Raw genomic sequence first — 18690 nt, 5'->3', positions numbered from 1 at the left:
CTCTGCAAAGACTTATTTTTTCATCAATTGTGCTTTTGTTTTTTACACAGGTGTTTTCAACATCAGTGTAGTTAAGTCATCATTTAGAGCTATAATTGTCCTTGGGAAGGGCACAAATTACATTGGTTTAACGGGCACCTAAAAGGGAATGCTAAGCCACGACTGCTAGCGTTTAGCTTCTGTCCTGATTTATAGCTCAGATGCTGCTGTTTGTGCGAAGGTTTACTATCAGTCATTGCATTTTTGTTTTCCTTTTGTCTTGTCACGCTGTGACACAGACCTGACATTTGCACTCCAATTTTTCTTGTCCTTTTTTCCCTTTACCAGTGTCCCTTTTCTCCCCTTCTACACCCTGAATTTGGCCCATTCAATCAGTGATGTGTCTAATGACTGCTGTGATATAAAATAGTTCCCTGTGGGGTGAATGCTGTTCAGTGGGTGGGATAAAACAGGAATCGAAAGACGAGAAAGGGGGGATGTTACAGTTGAGCAACAAAGGCTACAAGAGAAGAGGTGAACTTTGAGTAACAAGAAAAAATAATGAATGTGATGCAAAAAATAAAAAATGTTTAATCAAAATGGAAGTGATGGTTGGAAAACATGGAAAGCTACCATATAGCACCAACAATGCTGAGACAGCCTAAGTTATAGCTGGCATAGAATCGCCTGATGGAATCCCTCCAGTACTGAATGGTGCTATTAACCATGACCACAAACTTTGTAGAAGCCCAGTTGTTCATTCATTGACTTACCTTACCACCAACAGCCCATCCAATAATCACCTCTGTACAGGCATAAAAGTCTGGATTGTTATTACAAATTCCAGGTGCAATGTTGACGTTGGTGGAGTTTGGACAGCCGTAGACCAGGATGTGATGTACCAGATTTTTGTTGCTGTCTTGTATGATGGAATCAAACTGTGAAGGGGTCACAGAGCAATAAAGGAGTTATAGAAAGTACATGTTGTTTCTTGTGAGAAAAAGAGAGAAGATTCAGGTCAAATTTCTACTATTTAACATGGGAGTACATTTCATTTCAATCCGTTTGTTTTTATACTCCCTTGAGCATTTAATCCAAGGAGACTGTTATCTAATTTGCTTAGGTCTTGACTCATGTAAGCCCCTTGGAAATAAGAGTCTAAATATTTGTACATTAGGAGATATGTGCATAGTGAAAGCTAGACAGAAGAGAGCACTGGTACAAGAAAACACATTTCCACGATGTCCAGAAATCAACACATTTGACTCAAGTGTATGTGCTTGAGAGTCACCAGGATGGCTTAGAAAAAATACAATGACGAGTGAAACACATATTGTAGGTATAATATGTATTCACACCTATCAGGTAATAACAATCAAGCAAAAAATATTAGAATATGCATAAAAAAAGACATTTAGTTATACTTACTATGAAGCAGATTTTAACATTTAACTAACAAAGCCTTCATTTACATGGGGGCCCACAAAGGCAGGAACCTTGTCAACATTTCAGAATATTTGCAGGGGAAAAATTCACATACATTTAACTTAAATGACAATCATCTACATAATCAGTGGTTGTCCCCGCAATTTGAACATATCAAAAACCAGTAGATTGTGGTCTGACATTCAAAAATGTGTATGTAGCCATATTGCTTTGGTCATTAACTCTAGAGTAGTTCAGCCTTCACCTCTACTCTCCTTCTTTAAGTACTTAACAGTAGGGGTAGTCGGAGCTCGCAGAGTTTCACTCCAGGAAAGTCGGCGGAGTTACCCAAAAACTTTGCCAAATTCCACAAAGTTCTGCAAGCGGCAGGAGATACCGGCTCCAGAATGAGAGTCACCACACATTTGAAGTAAAAGACAAGGACAGTGGCAGTAGAATGAAAACAATGTTAGTCAGGAATTCCCCATTGAGCGTTGTCAAGCCTTAACCTCCCGCTCCAAAAAAATCAACTGCCAAAGCGGTACGTGTTGAAAGAAACAATGTACTATGCATGCTTCTACCTTTTCAGGCAAGCCAGCAGTGGAGCACCAGGAGGACTCCTGAGCTGAACGCTCTGTGCCCCAGTGCTGGCTACCACAGAGGACAGCGGGGGAAGGCACCGGAGCCCCGGATAGGTGCTGGCGCCAATAAGAAGAAGCCATGCACATAACAAACAACTGACCACCCCGGCACTTCACTGAGGGTGGTGTTCTAACCTTCGAATGGCTGAAGGAATTGTGTGAAGGGGCTAGAGAAGCCCCTCATATCTGCTTAACACTAGACCACCATCCACAGAGGCAATTTTGTATATAAGCAGCCAATCGAAATCTATAGTTGCCAGATAGATGGTGGTGAGGGTGCAGCAAAACTCTGCTCCACCAGTGGTAGGCAGAGTTGCTGACAATCCCATTGCTCTGCTTGGAGCACTGAGTGGTAAAACTGCACAAATTTCAGATGTGTAGCTGATTTTGCCGGCCAACCCTACTTGAAATCAGAGCCAGGGAATATTCCTTCCTTTTTTAATGGACCACAAAGACTTCTGTTTGAGGAACATCAGTTGGTGAGATGATTTCTGACTGACCACAACATGATCTAGTAGGTACTAGGTAATGACCAATCTGCATATGTCATACTTTCGAATCATAGTTCACATTGCTGCAGAGTTACATTCTTAAGATACATATTTCTGGCAATATCTATTTTCTGTAGGGATTCAAGACACTTTAGCTAAACATATCCGAAGTTTCAGCTAATTTTTAACATTTTGGTCTTATGCTTTCCAAGTGGCCCTTTATTGGGCATGCAATTGTATTCTTATTTCTGGTTCATTAACTACCTTTTGAAAGTAATTAATATTCTAGAGCATACATTTAAAATTGATTAGGAAACCACAAAATATCTTTTGACTTGGCTATTCCTTATGTCATAAACCAGTGAAAGCCCAGTCTGGCAACAATAAATATACATAAGTCTTATGCCCCAATCATTTCCTGGTGCTGTATTCTCTATCTTGATTTCTGGATCCCACAGCACTTCTGACCTCTATATATCTGCATTCTGGACATTTATGTCTCTTAGCTCTGACCCATACTTTGTTCTCAGTTTTCCTGTGTCCAATCTTGCGTCTGTTTTTTTCCCTGGTGCTCCTGTTTCCAAGTCCCAGTTCTGCCTTTCTTTCATTAATGGTTCCCAGATCCTTGTACCTGGCTCTTTCCCTGCATCTGTGCTCTACCCATGAGTCCCAAGCTATTTCTACCTGGTGAGCCCAGATTGCATCTGATAGAATCTGACCTTTCTGCAGAGTCCTCTAGTGCTCTGTTTGATCCTGCTACAATATTACATATTTCTGGTTCATAGTTGTTGATTCCCTGTTCCTGGTCCTGTTAGTTAATTGTGTCTGTTGTTTGTCTCTTATTTATCTTGCCTTTTGGTTCCAATGCTTGTCTTGTTCCTAGTTCTGATTGCACGCTTATAGACCTTTCTGGTATGTGCAGATTCTTAGTGTTGTATTTCGCGTTTTTGTTCCGACTGCATATTCCTGTCCTGTCCTAGGTAGTGAGTAGATTCACACTTCAGTAAATTCTGAATCAGGCATATAACCCTTTTCCAGGCCAGCTTTTCCCTGAGCTCAGTTTGTGTGTACCTTCCACTTCTCTCCTTGTCTTCCTGTGTGTGACATTATTACCTTGATTTCCATTGCTTCCAAAGGGTGCCAGTTAAACTCTAAGGCTTGTGCCTTGGCACTGAGAGCCACCCAGTGCTTCCTCTGTATAGAAGCTCCAGGGTGTCTCCCTAAATTATGCAAAAGTAATCCGTTCCTTGCCTTCATGTAAGATCTTTTCAATACACAGAAATATCACAAGCAAGGAAAGGACACTATATAATTTATGACAGTTTGTCTATTATTTCCCTGTTTTCACCCTTTCTGTTATTTGTACTTGTGTCATTGTAATAGTGTCCACTGCAGACTTTCCAGTTCACTATGCACTACCTATTTCAACATGCTTTAATCCTCAGCTTCTGTCCTGATTTCCTCCCAACCTTCAGGTACTCTCTTGTTCATATATAGCCCCTTCTTTGGAAATCGTTTGTCCCTGCATAGAGGAACAACCCCACCCGTTACCTTCCCTTGTTCCTAACTCTGATAGTTTCCCTGACAGGTTGTCCTGAACTTCACTAGATCCCCTGACAATGCTGTTTTTAGGAGATTTATTAATATAATGGGCTTTGTTCAGAACACTATATATAGCATGACAAAATACATTTTAGAGGTCTACTCTCTGCTGGATGAACAAATTTAGTCAGTTTCATGGGCAGGACAGGCATATGTTATGTGAGTGTGTAACAAAACTCCTTCCTAAGGTAGTGGTTTGTAGTCAAGCAAATTCACAACATCTTGGAGCAATAATGCAGGAATGTCCTTTCCTCCTGGTGACATAGTAACAGTTGCAAAGCAAATTACCTTGGTTTGATGGACAATGTACTATATGGAGGGAGTATACACAATGTACCTTATAGATATGATTTTTTTCAGTCAGTTGTGGCAGCGGAATGTATGCACATCCGTAGGTGGTTGCATCAGGTGGTATGGAAAACTAAGCATTGGGAAGAAAAAAGAATTATGTTAGAATTTCAGCAAACTTGGGTGGCCATAATGAAGGTCATTAAAAGTGATTGTTATTAAAAAGCCAAGAGGAAATAGTGTCAAGACAGAAATACTATATGGCTTAAAATTAAGTATCCATTTGAGGGAATTACTTAGTGCAATGTTGTTTGGAAAAATTTGTGAAAACTCTTACGTAACTTTAAAACTCCTATCCAGGAATCTTCCATCTTAGTTAAGTTAAAGCCTCAAATCATATGCAATGAATTGCCAACGGCTCAATGTACAATTGGTCAAGTCTTAAAGCATTCGGTGAGTCGTACACCTATTGTTTTGCCATCCAACGTACATGTTGCACTGCAACACATGCTGCAACACAGGTATAGAGCTATCACTGTGCAATATGACCATTCTAAAGGATTGGATGAATCCAGCCTTATGAATGTTATTGAGGCTGGCTTCCACTTTTCAAATCCTACTGGAAGCCTATGGATACAGAGATGGAGCCCCACAAGGGACAGCAGACATTCAGCCCAGCATTCACAATCTTAAATTGTTATTTTTCTTAAGGAAGAAATTCAGCATTCAGATTAAGATTAGCATGCTGCAGGTGGACATCATGAGGGCCTCTGTCTCTGTGGAAAATGAATATTTTTCGTTATGTATGTCCCATTATACACCCTCTCTTTCATGTCCCGAACCCACCATGATGGAGACTAGAAAACCCGGGCACATAAACGTAAGGTTGCACACAACGCACTACTTCCTCTAAATACAACCACACATTTTTATGTCCATGCCAATTCTGAGAAATGAGCCCCGTTGCAACCACACACTCTTATGGTCAGGCCGATTCCGAGAAACGAGCCCCTGTTTGCCAAGACACAACAACCGATTCGGAGAAACGAGGACCTGTTTGCTAAGACAAGACACCAGACATCCTGTCACGACCAGTTCACTCTCTCATTCTCTCTATTATCTAAGGAACCAGCCTAGGGTTATTTTTCAACGCTCTGCTTCTGCAGTGACTTCCTCATGATTAAAGACACAGTCACGCTTCTTTCTGTCATGACTTCTGTATGATTACAACACGGCTAACCAGATTTTGCTCAAGGGAAGCTCCTTCCTCTTTTCTGTGTCAAAAATGTATAAATAGCATGTTTTCTTTGATTAAAGTAGAGACTATTCCCGAGCCTCCTTAGGTGACGGAGCTCTCCCTTAACTAGAGTTACTGAATTAAGACCCTTGAATTCTAACCACCACAGACTCTGCTCTTCATGCTTGACCTTATTGATATTATAGAAATTCCGATCAAGGTAAATTACTAAAATATTTACCACAGTAAATTTGCACCCGAACAGGAACATCCTTTCTCCCCGCACGCCGGTGATGCGGACCCGAACCTGACTCTCCAGATACCGACGGACTTCAAAGTGCACACTGCAGGGTGTTCCTGCATGAACTCCTTTGTGTTGAAGAGGGACCGAGCCGCAGCCTAGCCATCCATACGAGGCGGTGAGGACGACAGCGGAAGTCTCGACCCAGAGCCTGAATCTTGTGAAGTTGCCGAGTCCGAGGTCTTCAGAACCCCGAAAAGTCCCCTGATCAAGAACGCAGCGCAACCAGTCCAGTGTCCAGATCTTCAAGATCTTCAAGTTCTCTGCACCTCGGTGAGTACTGCTGGGGGTGTATCAAGACGGGTTCTGATTTTTCAGAGCACGGTCTAGACGGGTTCTGATTTTTCAGGGCACGGTCAAGACGGGTTTTAGGTTTCTAGAAAACGGTATGTGTTTGTATTCTGATACTCAGAATATATCGAGTTATCAAGTGTAAGTTTTTGTTGTTTGTTGACGCAATGTCTTTGTTTTCGAAGTTGTGTAAACTGGGTACCCGGAGGGGGTTACTGAAACAAGATGTATCAGTCCCCCCAAAGGATACTCCTGGTTTTCTTATGTATACAAAATATGGAATTGGTGCCATTTTGTACTTAGATCTATGGGAAGAGTACACTTAAGGTTTAGAAATTGCGATTAGATGGCCAAAGAGTGGCACATGGGATTTAAATTGTATCATGGCAGTTGAAAAGAAATGTTGGGAAAAGAAAGCAAGACCCTCGATGTTAGAGAGTATCGAATTATGGCAAAAAGGAAGCACATCGAAGGGAACAGAAAGCGCAATGGAAAGTAGAGAAAGCAAATAGAATGTCAGAAGAAAGTAAGATGAGAAAGTTACGAGACCAGAATGAGGATATTAATTTTGAACAAATAAAAAGGGAGGCCTCGGCCTCCGTGACGGGTATGTATCCCATCCTTTCACAAAGGACAGAGTCTGATGATAATCCAGACCCTAGTATTCCCACAGCACCTCCATGTCCTAGAGTTCCTTCCGTATCCAAAGACTTCATTACCACCTATTTAATGGAACCACCTCCTGCTTATACTAATCAAGCCACAGCCAGACGGATAGTTACTCAGACGGAACACATCCCTGATATTTCAGACGGTGTTCTGCCTATGTTAGAATGTGAATTCGACCCGACTCCAGGAGAAGGTCCACAAGCAGATGTTTCCTATCGCTTACGGGAAGCTTTAGAAGGCATACGGGAGGTACCAAATATCACAAGTTGCCTAAATAAAATTTACAAAGCTCTCTGAACAGGAGAACACTTAGAAGCCCTACAAGAGGCTATTAAAAATAGACCTATTGCTCATAAAAAATGTCTCTCACGATTTATGATTACTTGCTTTATCCGTATGATCTCAATTGCTGGGAAAAAGGTTCCCGACGACTTACTTCAGCTAGATCAAGCAGTGGTAGCGGGAAATTATAATGAAATAAAAGAAATAGATTTCTTCATCCCTCTCTTTACCAGTAAGGTTTCCGACTCTCACCAGAAAAATGCCCCTACATAAGAGACAGAGAATGGGGGTACAGACGAAGACAGGGAAGAAGGAGCTGCTTTTCAGGGGTCAGTACGTTTTCGTATCCCTCGCTCCCAAAGTAGCGTCCGCTATTTAGGAATAAGTCTAAAAAATGATCAGCTTCTTCAGATCGATCATTCCAATTAACACAAGAAGTTTTGGATGACCGGATGGACGATGAACCTTCACTCACCACACAAGAAAAGAACTCGCTCGATCAAGCACCCATTTACTGTACCAATATTCTATATATGGCCCTGACATAGTCGCCCAAATGTTCTTATCACATCCCAAAGACTAGCCAGTATCTTTTTGGTTCAACACCTCATTACATTGTATGAAGGCACCAGCCACCCACCCAAAATGTTACATCCTCTCTTACGAGACTGTCTAGAAGGGAGGTGGGTGACAAGGGGACAAGAATTCCTAAACATTTTCCTAGACCAACGACAACGCTATGTCCAATACCATTCTAATATTTATGACTCAAATCCTCCTCAGTATGACCAGGTCAATTTCCTCTCCTAGAAGTACATCCCATTGTAGATTCTGGAGGAAAGCTACACTAAACATTTGTCTACACTCCCCTGACAAAAATAGAGATATTAGAAATGAAGAAAATGGTCCCTTCTCATGAAAAAGATCCTACGGGTTTCCATAGGGAACTCAAAGATATCCTTCAAATGGGTTCCTTTACTTATAAGGATATCAATATTCTCCTCAAAGTCTTACTGCCTCAAGGAACATACCACAAACTAAAAGGGAAATATTGGGAGGTAGAAGGGAAAAAGATAACATGGACAGCTTTAGAGACAGAAGAAACTACTTGTGCTCCTGGACAAGGCTTGGGACCTCTAGTCCTGGAACTCCCTCGCCTTCTCCCGAAAAATACTCTCCCAGTTATTGGCCACCAAAAAGGAAGATTGGGATGCTATCTCTGCATGCAAGCAAAAACCAGATGAGGATATAGGGGATTATTATACAAGACTAGAGAAATGTTTCCTTATCAAAAGTGGTCTCTCCTCAGGTAGAGACGCCTATAGTCGACTGTTTGTTTCAAAACTTGTGGAAAATGCCTTACCTCAAATAAAAGACAGGGTATTAAAGGTTAAACGCACTTGGAAAGCAAGTTCCCATTCACAAGCACTTCAGATGCTCCAGTACCATCATAATAGAATTAGAGATGAACAGGAACAGGAGAAAGAGAGGACAAAAGATACTAAAATGAAGGTACTTGTAGCACAGACCAATACAATTCCTCAGACTCATAAGCAACGTCCAGAAACACAAGAGAAGGTTATTTGTAATTATTGCAAAAAGCCTGGACATTTTGTACGTGACTGTCCAGTCTTACAACATAATATTGCTACTGGAAAGACACAGCCTCGCCCCTATACCACTCGTACCTCTGCTCCAACATCAACTCCCCCAGCTGATACTAAATTAGCCACACAACTCTATCAGTATCCAGGGGCATCCTATCCTGAGTTCCCTACAATTTCATGAGACAGCTCGGAGGAACACGATAGTCGTCCACTAATCCCGGTCCCGGTCGACCAAAAGGGTCCCTATGTATATGCTAAGCTCCTAGGTAAAGAAACAAAATTTCTGATTGACACCGGGGCCAGTAGGACGACAGTACAACACAACGAAGTTCCCAAGGTACCCCTCTCTGGCTCAAATAGTATTTCCTTGGGTTTCTCAGGTACACCAGTCATATCACTTCAGGTTGGCCCTCTTACAGCTACCACGATTTGGTACTTACTTAATCCTGTCCTGAAAATTTACTCGGCATCCAGACACTAAAGGAGCTGGGTGCTGTGATATGCTGTTCCCCGGAAGGAATACGACTATTCCTCCGAGATTTCAAAGGTCACTTCACGACACGAGAAATAGATGTCAGATTAAGGGACATTCCTACTACATTATGGGCTACGGATCCAACTGAAGTAGGGTTCATGGATATTGTGGTAAATAAAATTACCGGGACTATTTTTCTATACATTAAATGACAATAAGGATAGCTCATAATAAATGAGAGGCAGAGTCCGTGGTATCTGAGTCATACGGGCTTTAATTAAGTGGCTCGAGTCACTGAGAATCGGGTTCCATCACCACTAAGGTTCAGGAAGGGATATCCAACATTTTATTAACATCACACATTATATATAGTAAAACTGTACAATTTCAATGAATACAGTAGGCGTGACAAGTGAAAAGAGAGAGATAAGAACACATGGGCGTAAAAGAAGACGTGTAAGGAGGCGTGCATGTAGGCGTGCACTTGATGAGTCACAGAAGTGTCATAAGTGGGTGGATGCAAGAGAGAAAGTTTGCAGGGTCACCAGAAACCTTTACCATACATGCGCGCGCAACTGAACATGACGTGGTATAGACGTGTAACTGGGGAGAGCTGGGGCTTGACTTTAGCACTAGTAGAGGAGTCTAGTGTCTGGGATGTCAGAACGACCCGCACCTATAGCGTATCTGGTATCTTATGTTTGGAGGATGTATTGTCTGAAGTAAAAGGTCTCTCGGGCAGAGGCCGTTCATTACTGAATGCAAGTGCGTGCATATGTTTCTTCGTGCAATGCGCGGGGCCATGGGCCTACCATGGTAACGGGTGCAGTAAATTACTTGCAAGGAGACAGGAAAACCGGGCCCTTTGCTCTGCAGGCGGGAATATGTTTACCTATTTCACTAGACTGGAATGTGTTTTTGCGGAGGCTGAACAGATAACTGTAGGCAAAATACCGTCTTGGCAGGCAGGCCAGGCCGAGCCGGGCACCGCTCGGCTGGGCAGGAAGTAAGGTAGAGGTCAGGGATGCATACCTAAACTGCAGTTTTCTGAGACAGAAGAGGCTCGGAGCCTGAATTGAGGGCCTGGCTCGACTGGGCCAGGAAAACGTGGAAAACGTGTGCTTTGCGATTTTTAAAAGTGTACCATGTAAAGACGTTGGCAAAATAGGCCTAAGAGCCATATTAACGTTGCTTTTAAGGAAGGACTGAATAACTGACATGTTAACGTTGGACGCAAATGCAAATGCATCTTCATTTTCGGCCATGGAGGGAAAATGCATGGATGTCATGCACATATACTACACGTTGGGGTACACATAGGGGACACATAGACCATTAAAATTCCATTTTCCTCAATATCACACCACACATAGTCCTGTTGAAGGAAGGTGTTGTCTTACCTTGTGTCCGCCAATACAAGTTACCTCCAGATGCAGAACAAGCCCTTATTCAGATTATCGATGACTTGATACAAAAAGGAGTAGTCAGAGAAGTACCTTCCAACATATATAATTCACCAGTTCTACCAGTGCGGAAGAAGACAGATGACGGTGCACCACCAGTTTACAGACTTGTGGTAGATTTACTAGGACTCAACAAATGTGTGGTACCACAGTACCCTGTGGTCTCAGACATCAGCACTCTGCTAACAGCTATAGATCCTGATGCAACACATTTTACAGGTATTGACCTTAAAAATGCTTTCTTCAGTATACCCATTCATCCAGGCACTCAGTATCTATTTGGATTCTCACTGCAAGGTCGTAGTTTCTGTTTCACAAGAGCTCCTCAAGGGTACACAGAAAGTCCCAGAATCTACAGTCAGGCACTTAAAAGACAGTTAGACGACATTGTTCTGCCCTCCAATACGACATTGTTACAATATGTTGATGACTTACTGATCACTGCACACTCCGAACCAGAATGCGAACAAGCCTCACGAACTGTCCTAATGTTTCTTGCACAGCATGGCCTCAAAGTATCACCATCTAAATTACAATTGTGTTTACAGCAGGTGGCAAACTTAGGACACCTGCTGTCAAAGGAGGGTAGGGCACTCACATCTGAAAGAATCCAACTCATTTTTAACATTCCTGTCCCTAAAACACAGAAAAAAGTCTGTGCTTTTATTGGCCTCACTTCCTATTGTAGGCAGTGGATTCCCCAGTTCGCCTATTTAGCCAAACCTTTGATACAATTAACAACCTCCAATTTTGCCACCTCTTCTCCATTGCCATGGACACTTGATCATACTTTTGCTTTTGACACTCTCAAACATGCATTATGCTCTGCACCTGTCCTTGCTACACCTGATTATGCAAACCTTTTGTCATTTTCGTCACGGAACGGGAAGGTACAGCCTTGTCAGTACTCACACAATTGCAGGCCAATAAACATCGTCCCTGTGCTTATTTTTCCAGTACTCTTGATCGTGTTGCACAAGGTCTGCCTGCCTGTTTAAAATCCATTGCAGCTACGGCTCTGGCAATTCGACAAAGTGATTCCATAGTGCTAGGACATCCTCTTGAGTTACAAGTCCCACATGCGGTAGAATTACTTTTGAACAGGACACAGACACAACACTTGACCATAGCTCGTCTCACAGGTTATGAAGTCACATTATTCCAACCCCACATTATCATCAAATGATGCAATATCCTCAACCCAGCTACACTGCTACCCACTGTTCCAGAAGACAATCAAACTCATGACTGCTTAGAGATAGTGGAACTAGTCACAAAACCCCGGTCTGATCTTGTAGACGTACCTCTAAGTACACCCGAACACACACTGTTCGTAGATGGTTCCTGCATGCACTTCCAAACAGGCAAGCTTTCAGCAACTTATGCTGTCACTACAGAGAATACAGTCCTCCTAGCAGCCAGAATACCCGTACATTAAGCCCAAGCAGCAGAACTCATAGCTCTTACACAAGCATGTGAATGGTCCAAAGGGAAACGGGTTAACATCTACACCGATTCGCAATATGCGTTCGGTGTTGTCCACAATTTCGGAATCCTATGGAAAGAGAGAGGTTTTCTGACCTCTCATGGAACTAAAATACAACATGGGGATCTTATTCTTCAGCTGCTAGAATCAATACACAGACCCACAGAAATAGCTATACTGAAATGCAAGGCCCACACAAAAGTCATAGACTCCATCACCCGAGGCAATGCTCTGGCAGATGCCACAGCTAAACACGCTGCTCAGACAGGAACACTGAGTACTGAACCTACCATTAAGACTGTTTATCCAGTTATCGATCCCACCAAAGATGTAGTAGACATCCAAAACCAAGCTACAGAGACCGAAAAGAGAAAATGGGAAGAAGAGGGAGGTTCTCACACACATCAGGGCTGGGTAACAAAAGATAAATCCAAATGGTTTCTCCCTGACATAATGGTTCCTGTAATCATATAAACTGCCCATGGTCCTGCAAATCTAGGAGAAAAAGGAATGTTGGACGGCCTAAATTTGGTATGGCATAACAAACATCTGTGCTCAGCAGCCAAACAAAAAGTACGAACCTGTATGATTTGCTGTCAGTTCAATCCCGGGAAAAGTGTCTCAGTTGAACAAGGAGGGTTCCATCCCCCAAATCACCCCTTTGAAGTCCTCCAAATGGACTACATACAGATGGAGAGATGTCGAGGACATAAGTATGTCCTCGTAGTAGTCTGTACCTTGTCCCGATGGACTGAAGCATACCCGTCCCAGACTACGGTGCCCAAACGACAGCTAAACAATTAGTTAGGGAATTTTTCCCCCGATATGGGTTGCCAAGAGACATATACTCTCACAATTGACAACCATTTTCCTCTAAACTAATGGAGGCTGTTTCCTTACTGTTAGGATATACCTGGAAATTCCACTGTGTTCGACACCCCCAAGCAGCAGACTTAGTCGAACGACATAATCAGACTCTAAAGACCAAACTAGCCAAAATATGTGCTGGCAAACAAATATACTGGGTTACAGCTCTCCCAGTTGCTCTCTTCTACATGCGAATGGTGGCACATTCCCGGACGGGTCTGTCACCCTTCGAAGTCACATATGGGAGACCTCCAAATATCTGGGGCGTCCCATCCCCTAAAAAATTAACTGATATTTATTTGAATGTTTTTTCAGATTACCTAGTTTCCTTGATGTCTGCACTATGTTCTTGTCGTTCACAGGTGGCTGCAGCCTTTCCAGATAAAACAACGCCCGAGGAACACGCCATCCAACCCGGGGATTGGATCCTCGTCAGGAATTTTGACCGCAACAGTCCCCCAGGAAAGAAGGTGGACGTCTCCCAAGTTGGTGCTACTCACAACAAGGACTGCAGTCAAGGTCGAAGGACGAAAAGGATGGCTACACGCTAGGCACTGCAACAAATTCTTCGGATCAACTCCTATTGACATTTTTGCTAACCCCGAAACAATAGACACTGAAGCAACAGACTTTGTTTCACCCCTTCCTGAACTTTCCCCCCAAGACGAGTACAGATTGTGGCTGCGATCCTATCAGAAACAAGCTAGAGACACTGCATCTGACCTCGACCTACCGGTGGCTGATTAAGTCCAAGATGTAGTCTTGGTGAAGTGGTTGCTGGGAAGTGTCCAGGTCACGTATGCACAATTGATTCAAACTAGCGACAAACCATGGAAAATATGTTTAAACCCATAAAATTATTGCATAACAAAGTTTCAATCTTCCTTTCTATCATGATTCTTATTTTATGTATCACGGCTTGCCTAGGTTGGTTCCTTCATCTTGCTTTCCCACCTGCTTCCCCCACGCTTTTGAATAACACAGCTATGCATTCACATGTAGATCTCGATCCACATCTCGAGAATAGAAGAAAATAATTTTTCAATAACACGTTCATCTCCACACTCCACCAACATCAAATGGTTATTAACAAAACCAACTGTTGGGTCTGTGGTTTAATGCCACATTCCGTACACGGAGGAATGCCTTTTATTCCTCTCCCTTTCGGCTATGCTGGATCTACCTATGCATTCTCTATGATATTCTCAGCTTCTGTTAGAAATATTCCTGAGACCAAGGCCAAGAACACTAGTACTTGGAACGAGATAAAAACCAAGACAGTACGAGCTGTTGAAAAGATGGTAAATTTCACCGTGACGTGGGGACGAGCAGATAATAATGAGAATACCAGTTATTCCCTTTTTAACAACACTACCTCCTTTAGGGAAACGTTTTCCGTCCAAAAAAGACAGACATAACAGGGAGGATGGGCTATGCCCCATAGGGGCCTATTTTGTGTAAGAGGAAAGGGCAAGGGTCAGACAATGGGAGACAGCGAGTGTAATAGAACATACACCCTACCTGACCTAAACTTCCCAACAATGGCCACTTCCCCCAACACCTATTTTATCTGTGGACCTCACGCACGTACTTGGCTACCTACTCTGCCCCGGCAGATTACCATCTAAAAAATCCTCAGACCGTCAATAATAGACAGCGAAGGGGGGTCATAGATGCTGAGGATACAGCGGACCAAGAGGCTGGCGATTTCTTTAAAGGAATCATCCCTTTCTGGGGGCCTATGATCAACAGGCCCCACATAAGACAACTAACTCGTGTAGTCCAGGGAGCCATAAACAAGACCGATGGTGCGTTAAGCAACATCACGGCTGAGATGGCTGCAGACAGACTCATGACGTTGCAGAACCGTATGGTTCTATATATTATATTGCCTGACCGTGGTGGCATATGCAAACTGATCAGGTCCAGCTGTTGTATATATATTCCAGATCATGCACCCTCGGTGTATTCTGCTATTTCCCGCCTTCATGTACTTTCCAGAAAACTAGATGCAGACACTGATGCCTGGTCCCTGACGGGATGGCTCTGGGGCCTCCTGTCCTCATGGGGATGGAAGGCACTTACAGTCATAGGTCTCGCTCTAGCCATTCTCTTCACCTGTTGCCTCTGTATTCAATGTGGCCCAGCACTCTGTAGTTTCTGCATCACTACCTGCATTCTCAGACCCCAAACTAGAAAGAAAAAGAAGGAAGAGATCATGTTACAGGAACAAGTGGACAACCTAATGAATATAGAGGTAGATTAAGAAAGACAATGTCAAAAGGGTATATTATGGGACAAGGAGGGAATGTGGAAAATGAATATTTTTCGTTATGTATGCCCCATTATACACCCTCTCTTTCACGTCCCGAACTCACCATGATGGAGACTAGAAAACCCAGGCACATAAACGTAAGGTTGCACACAACGCACTACTTCCTCTAAATACAACCACGCATTCTTATGTTCATGCCAATTCCGAGAAATGAGCCCCTTTGCAAACACACACTCTTATGGTCAGGCCGATTCCGAGAAACGAGCGCCTGTTTGCTAGGACTCGACACCAGACATCCTGTCACGACCAGTTCTCTCTCTCTTTCTCTCTCTTATCTAAGGAACGAGCCTAGGGTTATTTCTCAATGCTCTGCTTCTGCTGTGACTTCCTCATGATTAAAGACACAGTCACGCTTCTTCCTGTCATCACTTCTGTATGATTATGACACAGATACGCTGCCATGACTTCTGTATGATCACAACACGGCTAACTGAATTTTGCTCAAGGGAAGCTCCTTCCTCTTTACTATGTCAAGAATGTATAAATACCATGTTTTCTTTGATTAAAGTAGAGACTATTCCCGAGCCTCCTTAGCTGAAGGAGCTCTCCCTTAACTCGAGTTACTGAATAAAGACCCTTGAATTCTAACTACCACAGACTCTGCTCTTCATGCTTGACCTTATTGATATTATAGAATTTCCGATCAAGGTAAATTTCTAAAACATTTACCACATCTCCCTGTCTTCTCTCACATGTGCCTTAAACTGGTATTGACATAGTGGAAGCTGACTGCCTTGGACAGCTTTCACTGTGAGGAATGTGATGTATTATATGGTGTGATTGTGCAACTTCACCATGTAATACACTCACCAACCCGTCTTGGTTCCAGTCAAGATTGTTTGAGAAAATCTTAACTCAACCCTGGGTAGCTGTGGCTTCAAGCAGTCAGGCTGAGTCAAAGGAACAAGTGGAAAGCATTTAGAAGTATCAACTCAGCTGAACAAAACACAAAAAGGAACTCCAGCACCAATTCATAAAAACAGGCAATTGATTATGAATTGTTAAACATTGAAACTAGCAAAATCCACTGGAGGGGTCTGGGGATATAAATATTCAAGCAGTTCATAAATCACAGATTTTCACTCAAAAAAGTATTGACCACTACCACGGCTTGCAATAACTTTAAAAACGTTTGAAAACTTTAAAATATACTCCAGCTTACCTTCGATGACTATCTTTGGCAGGGAGCAAGTTAAGGGGGCATATGAGGCTTATGTGGACAATTACCCCAAGGACAAAGCAGTCTTGATTGCAGTTCCAGTCCTTAGTAAACAACCACCATAAACTCAATGGAGTGGCCCTGATGCAAGGTATACAGGATGCTGAAAATGCTGAAGGATATTGAGAATGCTGCACTGACAATGGGGTAGTTCTGGGGTCGAAGTCCTTGGAATGTGGGGCAAAGTCCTGCCAAAAATCAGTTTCCACTGTTCCACTAGTCTCCAGCCACAGTGAAATCAGCGATTCTCTTTTGATGAGGCTAATGTCCTTCTTGGGTGACCAACCTGCACTCCAACAACTCTCCTGGGCCATCACACGCCAACACAACCTCATCATCTCCTACGCCAACAACACCAGCTGAGCCTACACGAAGGGATGAAAGACGTCGCCGAGTGGATGAAGAACAGCCACCTGAAACTGAATTCAGACAAGACGGAAGTCCTCATCCTGGGACCATCGCCCTCCGCCTGGGACGACTCCTGGTGGCCCCCAGCCCTGGGCACTGCTCCCAAGCCAACAGACCACACACGCAACCTGGGATTCATCCTGGACTCCTCCCTCTCAATGACCAGACAAGTCAACGCCGTCTCTTCATCATGTTTTCACACCCTACTCATGCTTCGCAAGATCTTCCGATGGATCCCAACCGAAACCAGGAAGACGGTCACCCAGGCCCTCGTCACCAGCCGATTGGACTACGGAAACACCCTCTACGCCGGAACCACAGCCATACTCCAGAAAAGACACCAACGCATCCAGAACGCCTCCGCCCGACTCATCCTGGACATCCCCCGACGCAGCCACATCTCCAGCCACCTGAGGGACCTGCACTGGCTCCCCGTCAACAAGAGGATCACGTTCAGGCTCCTCACCCACGCACACAAGTCTCTCCACGACCTGGACCCCAAGTACCTTAACGACCGCCTGACCTTCTACACGCCCACCCGCCAGCTACGGTCTACTAGCCTCGCCCTCGCCGCCGTACCACGCATCCGAAGAGCAACCACCGGAGGCAGATCCTTCTCCTACCTGGCGGCCAAGACATGGAACTCCCTTCCCATCCACCTTCGGCTGACCCAGGACCACCTCGCCTTCAGGAGACAACTCAAGACCTGGCTGTTCGAGCAGTAGCGGACCCCCTCCCCCAAGCGCCTTGAGACCCTTCCGGGTGAGTAGCGCGCTATACAAATGCCAGGATTGATTGATTGATTGATTGATTGGGTCAAGCAGAATCTGATGTAACTTTTGAATGTCAGAATCGATCTCCATGGCTGCACTTCGGTGATCAGCAGCAGTCAAGTGATTGTGGATACTACTCACCAAGGCATGCTTGTTCAGCTTTTGTAATCCTCTACATGGAACAGGAAGTCAGCAAACTGGCTCTTGCAGTCACTTCTTCTGTCTGGGGCTCGAGAACAACTATTCCTCAAGCCGGGAAGGGTACCACAGGCACTGTCCTTACTTTGTGGGGTCAAGAGAACAGCAGGGCAGTCCTTACTCAGTCCTCTATCCAGTTCAGATGTGATCCTGGGGCCTGGGTGCCATATTTCTGCCCAGATTCTGCCTGCGAGGAATGCAGTGGCTACTGGCCAAATGGCTACCATGTCCCGACCCTCCTGGTGACAATGTCCTGCAAAGTGAGGTATATAGCAATTCCAGAATGCTATATATTACCAACTCCCAAGATGGAAGAAACCCTCTCTCTCTGTGTAAAGCTTGGTAGCCCACCCAAGGCATGTGGCTACCTGAGGGAAGCACGCCCAAGGGAAAGAAAAAGTTTGGCCACTATTTCCCTACTCCCTGCCCCCAATGTCAAACTGATTATCAGAACAAAAGAAACACCCTATTTTCTGTATCCATCATTTGCCCTTCAAATGCAGCTTCTCCTTTGAAAAGAAAACCTTTTGGGTTCACACCCCATTTGGCCTTTGCCACTGGGAAGAGGTAACAACACTTTCAACGGCAAGCCCTTACTATTTCTTCATGGGGTTTGGTCACACCTCACCCCATGAATGCAGAAGACTGCCTTA

General features: G+C 43.9%; 1 protein-coding gene across 2 annotated transcripts in view; it reads right to left on the bottom strand.

Moving 5' to 3' along the window:
• LOC147700831 (DBH-like monooxygenase protein 2) overlaps positions 1 to 18690 on the bottom strand; it is a 564025-nt gene that overhangs the window by 468108 nt on the left and 77227 nt on the right. For both annotated transcript variants that reach the window (XM_086928504.1, XM_086928505.1), the window contains exons 4-5: positions 4476 to 4559; positions 753 to 917 (exon numbers count right to left, since the gene is read on the bottom strand). In XM_086928504.1, the coding sequence (XP_086784630.1) occupies positions 753 to 917; positions 4476 to 4559 (249 nt within the window). The remainder of the gene's footprint in view (positions 1 to 752; positions 918 to 4475; positions 4560 to 18690) is intronic.

Source organism: Lissotriton vulgaris, chromosome 7, assembly GCF_964263255.1.
Source record: "Lissotriton vulgaris chromosome 7, aLisVul1.2, whole genome shotgun sequence".
Taxonomy (NCBI): domain Eukaryota; kingdom Metazoa; phylum Chordata; class Amphibia; order Caudata; family Salamandridae; genus Lissotriton; species Lissotriton vulgaris.
The sequence above is the reverse complement of the archived record's forward strand: the minus strand, read 5'-3'. Positions and strand labels throughout refer to the sequence as shown.